The sequence below is a fragment of the Alligator sinensis genome, unplaced genomic scaffold (assembly GCF_000455745.1).
Source record: "Alligator sinensis unplaced genomic scaffold, ASM45574v1 scaffold730_1, whole genome shotgun sequence".
NCBI lineage: Eukaryota > Metazoa > Chordata > Crocodylia > Alligatoridae > Alligator > Alligator sinensis.
The window spans coordinates 2,673,509-2,680,427 of NW_005842027.1; the positions used below are offsets into that span (position 1 = coordinate 2,673,509).

General features: G+C 41.3%; 1 protein-coding gene across 1 annotated transcript in view; it reads right to left on the reverse strand.

Moving 5' to 3' along the window:
* The window catches only part of UNC80 (unc-80 homolog, NALCN channel complex subunit), a 200,673-nt gene extending 193,785 nt beyond the window's left edge, over positions 1–6,888 (reverse strand). Inside the window, exons 1-2 of the mRNA XM_006022285.2 lie at positions 6,797–6,888; positions 5,274–5,322 (exon numbers count right to left, since the gene is read on the reverse strand). Of these exons, the coding sequence (XP_006022347.1) occupies positions 5,274–5,322; positions 6,797–6,888 (141 nt within the window). The remainder of the gene's footprint in view (positions 1–5,273; positions 5,323–6,796) is intronic.
* Positions 6,889–6,919: the final 31 nt, after the last annotated feature.

Sequence of the window (6,919 nt, forward strand, 5' to 3'; positions counted from 1 at the left end):
GGGGTGCTACAAATGTGGATGGGATAGATTGGTGAGGGACTGGGGGAAGGAAAGAACCAAACAATGACTATCAGCAAGCCAAGCAGTGTCTCAGTGATGGTACAATGTATCTATTAAAAAGGAGAGAGGGAACATCTGCAAAAATGGCAGTCTGGTAAACAGTGCTGAAAGCTGATGTCATGCTTTGGCTAAACTGATTGCAGACCACCAGCTATACCATGCTTGTATGCCTGTTCCTGTTGCCTGCATGCTCAGTTCCCTCGGGGTCACTTACACAATGATTCTTCCTTTCATCCTGTTGACTCCATCTGTTATGAGCTGAGAACAGCACTCAGCCTATTCTGGCTTTGTTCGCACCACTGGTGTTCTCTTTTCACCCTGTTCCCTAGTGAGCTTCTGAGCTCTTGATTACTTCCTTCTGAAGTATTTTGCATTCCCATAAGCCCTTCTTTTTAGAGGTCAGCTATCTCTTTGGTCCAGAAGGTGACATGCTATCTGAGGAAGGCTAGTCATTTATTATGATCAAAGACAGAATGATACGGGAAATTCTGTGCCTGGCCCTGCCATAGGCTTCCTGTACAACCTTGCTCAAATTACATGAACTTTCAGGCCTGAGTTTCTCATATCTGTGGATATTTACCTGCTCCCAACCAGACTGGAAGATAGGGGTAGATTAATAAGCACCCACTTCCCCATCATTGCACACACAGAACTTAGAAGACAACACTTTTCTCTCAAGGACTTTACATGAGCTGGAGCCTCCCCCGCAGGACAGTGGCCCCTGAGGAAGCCCCCAGAGTCCTGGAAGGAGTAGTAAGCATAGGAGGACAAAGCAGAACTGACTTGGACTTCACAGGCCTGTAAACATGACAAAGTACCTGCACCCACCTGAAGAGATTAAGCACTATTTACATGGGGTTTGGATGAGTGCAACTGTTCTTGGAATGATATACTCCTCTTGTCCCTGAACATACTCTTTTAGGAATGTATCCTATCTAAGGTCTACCTAATCGACCTAAGATTATTTTTGCATCACTTCCACTAGCACTGGATGTTGCATTCTTAACCCACTCATACAGTTCATCCAACTAAGGCCACTGGGTACCTATTCTATGCTGAACACGACTTGCAACACACATATGCAAGTCATGAGGCTTCTACCTTATGTTGAACTCTGTCAGATTCTTCTTTAGCAGCAAACCCATGCTATTCCGCAAGTGTGAATCCCTGTCTCAGATTTCAAGAGATTATAGAAAAGCCACTAAACTTGCCTATAACTCCATTTCTCTATTTATTTTAAAGAGGGGTTTCAGTTCCTTAAAGGAACATTTGTGTTTTAATAAGACACTATGATCCTTGGATAGGAAAGCAGAATAAAAAGTATTCATTAATGCTTGGTCTTCATTATGCCGAACACTAGAAAGGCAAGTGTGTTTGGAGGCTAGTTGGGAAGAATTTGATTATGAACAGGTACAAAATTAAGGGTAAATATAAGTCCGTTCCTCAGATGGAAGAAGAGATACTAGTGGAAGTTAATGAACTGGAGGAAGAAAGTGACAATCAAATAATGATGACAGAACCTTTTTTAACTCAGAATTCTTGCATAAGAAGAATACAGATCCATTTAAAATACAGTAAAAAATGAAACAGTATCATAGAAATAAAATGTAGCACAGTTGAGTATGAAATAGGTTCAAAGAGGGAAAAAAAAGAAAGATAGTTTAAAAAGGTTAAGTTCTGCCTATACACTCTTAAGCTGTGAACTTTTAGGAGAGAGAATTGGGTACAAATGAGCCCAGAGGTTGCCTATCTAGTGTGCAACAATTTTAAAAAAAGGAAGCTACAGCACACTCCATGTAAATTTAAAACTTCAGGACTGAAAAATATAAGCACTGCTCATTAAAGTACACTCATAGTACACTGAGTGCTGTGATATTAGCAGCACCAAAACTGGCTAGCTTCCCTCATTTTCAAGGCTTCTAAGAACAAACCTTTGACAGCTGCCTCTCTTTAACTTTCTAAAACATTTAAACAGGATAAAATTAAGGGTGCAAACAGAAGTGACAATTTTCAACCGATCTGGCCATAGAAAGCAGACTATAGCTGTGACCAAACCCAAGTGCATGGCTGATTGAGTGAAAATCTGAACCCTCACTGCATGAAGGGTCAGATGAAGAGGTTTCAAAATAAAGCCTCTTCTGTAACTTCTGTCTGCCTGCCTGCCAGCCTATCACTGCTTTCAGAATGGGAGGGGGCAAAGGGAGCAGAGGGAGTTGGGTCTGGGTTTTTTCCAGCTCCCGCTGGAGGATTAGGGGGTGGGAGGGGCTCCAATTTACCCACCCTGCCCTCCTATGCTGGCTGGGGAACCCCTAAAACAAGGTCCTTCTTCTCCCTTTCCCTCCTCCCATTCTGAAACAGGGACAAGCTGGGTTGGAGGAAGGAACATTGCTAGGGGAAACCAGCTGTAGGCTGACAGCCAGCAGCTAGATCCCCCTCCCCTTGGAACCAACACTGAAGCTCTGTTTGGTCCAGGGTATAACTCAGAAGCTTTCTGCAAAGTGTTCTCAGTTGCAGCAGGGAGCTGCATGTCTACCTATACCCTAAGTTATATAGGATACGATGAGGCCACAAGATGCTATGCAGTTATGTGGATTATGCATTTAACTGATATGCAGATAACCCAAATTTATTACAATGCAAGCAAGAAGCTCAGATAAGCAAGAGGCAATAAATCAAGCCTGGCATTGTGTTATGCATTTAAGAGAATTATGCACTTATGTATACAAGTAAAATACACTGTACAAAGAGAGAGAGAAAATTTCAGCTTTGTCCACAGTAATAATTTTAGTTTCACTGAACTCCCTCTAAGAAAGGTCTACAGTGAAGATGAAATAGTTTCAGAGAGAAGGGGGAAAAAATCCTAGCTTGTGGTACAGAGGGACCAGCACAAAGAGTGAGAAAGTAAAAAGAAAAGAGATTTATTTAACCTGGTAAGAGTTAAAGGCCAACACGTGCATGCCAACATTCATATAAGTTGGCCCACTAGGATCATGGACAATAGGGGTTGCTAAAAATACAGAATTCAATCTTTGGAAAACTTCAGTATTAAAAATTATGGAAGGATATAATGAGAACTGATAGTTCCCTTTAAATCTTATTCCATAGTATGGAAACAAATGACAGAAATAAAAACAGTGAATTTAGAACCAAGAAAAAGAAGATACTTCTTTACATGATGTATGCTGCATGCTGCATGCACAGTCAACCAGTGAAATTTACTGCCTGCTGAGCTGGTCAATGAATCAAATGTTGTAGCCAAAATATTAAGAAGACATAGATCATATTATAATAACCAAGACATATTGTGTAGCTATGCCAGCTGATACAACGGTATCAGGTCATTCTATCTTACACTTCATAGCATGAGCTGATTACCTGTCAAAATCCAGACATATTTCATACCCTATATGCAGGATGATATAAAAGGATAGTTGTGTTATTGATACAGATCGTGGTTCATCTTCCTTTGCCAAAAGCAGGAGGCTGACCAGTGGAATTAGCAGTCTGATTCAACAGATAGAGCCCTGCAGTCTCACCTTGACTGCTCACAATTAAGTCTCACCTTTGCAAATTTCAGACATAATTTAACGTAGCACAATTCCAATCTGGAGGAAGAAAGATTTGACCCATCATCATTGCCAATTTGGAGAACACTTTTTCTCCCATGATAATTTATGAGTTATAAATGAAAAATGTTTTCTTATATGCTGAAGGACACTTTCCACACGATAAATTACTGAGCCTTTGAAATGCCAGGTTCCTTTGGCAGGGAGAGGTGTTCTGAATGACTGTCTTTTTTTTTTCTTTTTTTTTTTTTTCTAGAGGTGTTCTGAATAACTGTCTTTTTTTTTTCTTTTTTTTTTTTTTGCAAATGAAGAATAGAAACAACTTCCCCCAAAGGCCATATTTGACTTACTGAAATTTTCCAAGGGACCTCTTCAGCATTCAGGGTACCAAGATATAATTGTGAAGGGCTTAAATATGTATATATGGTGGACACACAAATGTGGTTGGCCTCAACACTTAAGCAACACACTGATTTTCACTAGCATTTGGTGAGTGAGTCACTGAGAAACCACATAGGTGGGCACCTGTATTTCCCTGTGCATTGTAAAGACAGCTTACATGGGAACTTTGTAAAAGAGACTGTGGAGTTAAGAGACTGAATGTGCCAAAGTAAGACTAATGCAAATTATTGAGTCCCTACATTCATTAGGCAGCTGAGCAAACAGCTCTCTGCCATTTTCTCCCCTATCTAGCGGGGAGCTGTTAATGATGTAGTTAATTACAATACCTTGGTGGTTATGATTCCATCTTGCAGACCTACCATGTCAAACTGCTTTACTCACCTCCTTTCACATTGAGCACCTCAAGAAATATCATACTACTTCTTCAGTTGGACCTTAGTAAATGTTTATTAACCTAGAATCATATATTCCAGAAGTCTTTAAAAGAAGAGTGTCTTTTTAAGTGATAACTATCTGTATGACAACTCTTTTATTTGTTATTGCTATTAATGATATAATCCACTTTCTGATTTGCTAAATTTAGTTTAGAATAGAGAAATATGGTTTAAGGCTCTAAGCCTGCTAATATTTGTGTGTGTACTTACCCATTTGTGTGTTCCACTGAAATTACTAGAATTAATAATTTCTGAACTTAAACATGTGCATAAGTAACTAAGAGACTGGAGTTCAAGAAGTGCCTTGATTCTAAGATTTTTGTCCATGATAAATCTCTCAATTACTCTCTCTGTCTCTCTCTGTCTCCCTCTCTCTCTCTCTAAAATATTACATATAATATACTTTAACTGCCCTTGGGATTGTGTCCACTTGAATTTTTTTTGGGGGGGGGGGGGGGGAGTAGCTCTTATGCTTTTCCATTTTTGACAACTACTTTTATTGACATAAGTTGAGTTACACAACATACGAGTTTGACTCATTTAGTTCAAGTTTATCAGGTTTCCATATTCAAAGTTACATGAAGTTCTTTCTCATTTGGGGGAGGAGGGGAAAGAGGGAGGAGAAAAGGGGGGAGTAGCTCTTATGCTTTTCCATTTTTGACAACTACTTTTATTGACATAAGTTGAGTTACACAACATACGAGTTTGACTCATTTAGTTCAAGTTTATCAGGTTTCCATATTCAAAGTTACATGAAGTTCTTTCTCATTTGGGGGAGGAGGGGAAAGAGGGAGGAGAAAAAACTACATACCACACAGGAAGCTTCATATTGTTTCCCCAATTTGGGCCTCAAAAATGCACTAAAAGAAAAAAAAGTTGTTAAGAATAACAGATATTAAAAACTATATTAAAGATATTTTTGGTTTAGTTATTTTTGTTTAGTTATTGTCACTGTTACTTAAGTGGCTAAAGAAACTCATCCAAAGAAAAGAAATGAAACTGGGAAAAACTTCAGGTACCTGTTGAAAGCCCCATAAATTATAACATTATCTTTTTCAGTATAGAATTTTGTAAATGCAAACCAAACAAAGAGTTTTCCATATGCTACCAGAGCACTTACATAAATGTGGAGGAAAAATTCTACTAATGATGAATTTTTAACCCATTTAAACTCAGAATATACTTTCTATGGTCTTTACACAAAGGTTTATTTAAAAAGAAGCCACATCTACTAAACATAACAGGAGTGGAGATGCTTAGCTGTGTCTTGCCAGCATCTTGCCTTGAGGACTCATTTCTTTTTGCCAGTGGTGTATTCAGGGCTGTGGAAGAAGACTTCATATTCTTACCTGGCCTTCAGGCATCCAGTCCCTATGCTTTTAGCTATACGATTTCCACACCTATCTCCTTCAAACCCATACTTGTTGGGCCAGATTGTTAGGACAGACTACTGAGCTCATCACAGCACAGGATTTGCTCAGATACCACTGAGAAATCTGCTCAATGCCTAAGACTGGGACTTCAAATTTAAAGCCAACCCCCTTTCCCACAAGGACCAACCCAAAAGAAAGCGCTCAGTTCTACTCACTAAGGCACTGCCAGTCCAGAACTAGGGCAAGGGGGACGGTGGGAACAGCAACTGCATAAATACAGCCAACATGGTCAAGTTAAAAACAAGAGGAAAGCAACACACAGCCTCCCCCTTCGACATCAGTAGTCCCCAATCCAAAAGAAAGCAGGGGTCTCCATTTTCCTTCTGACTTGTTCAACCTGCTGGTAAGCATCTGGACAGAAAGGAGCCAGCTAGTATGAAGCCAGCTGGGAGCCACAGCCCCAGTGCCCGGGAGTGGGGGCTGGAGGGCCCTCAGAGGCTCTGTGCCTGGGATGCTCCTGCATGTGCTTGGCCTTGAAGGCAAAGCAACAAGGCAGGGATGGGGCCTGGGCAGTGGACACCTGTGGTATGCGCACACACATACATATGTACACACACACACACATATACATATACAGGTGCACACACACATATAGATATAGATATAGATATGTAGACACAGACACACATACCCAGACATACACATGCACAAACCCAGAGACATACATACATATGCAGACATATGCACAGGCACACACAGACACACACATATACACACACAGACACAAGCACACACACGCAGATACACACCCCCACACACATATGGACACACATATACACATGTGCACAGATACAAACCTGCCCACAGACACACAGACGCACAGACACATATACACGCACACAGACACATTCACATTTACACACGCACACACGCGCGCGCGCGCGGGGCCGGGGGCGCGGACCTGGTCTGCCTCCACAGGAAGGTCTGGATGGGCAGGGGGACGCCGCGGCCGCTCTCCTGCTCCGGCCCCTCCGAGCTCTTCCTCTTCATCATGGCGGTGCCGGCGCCGCCCGCCCGCCCGCCC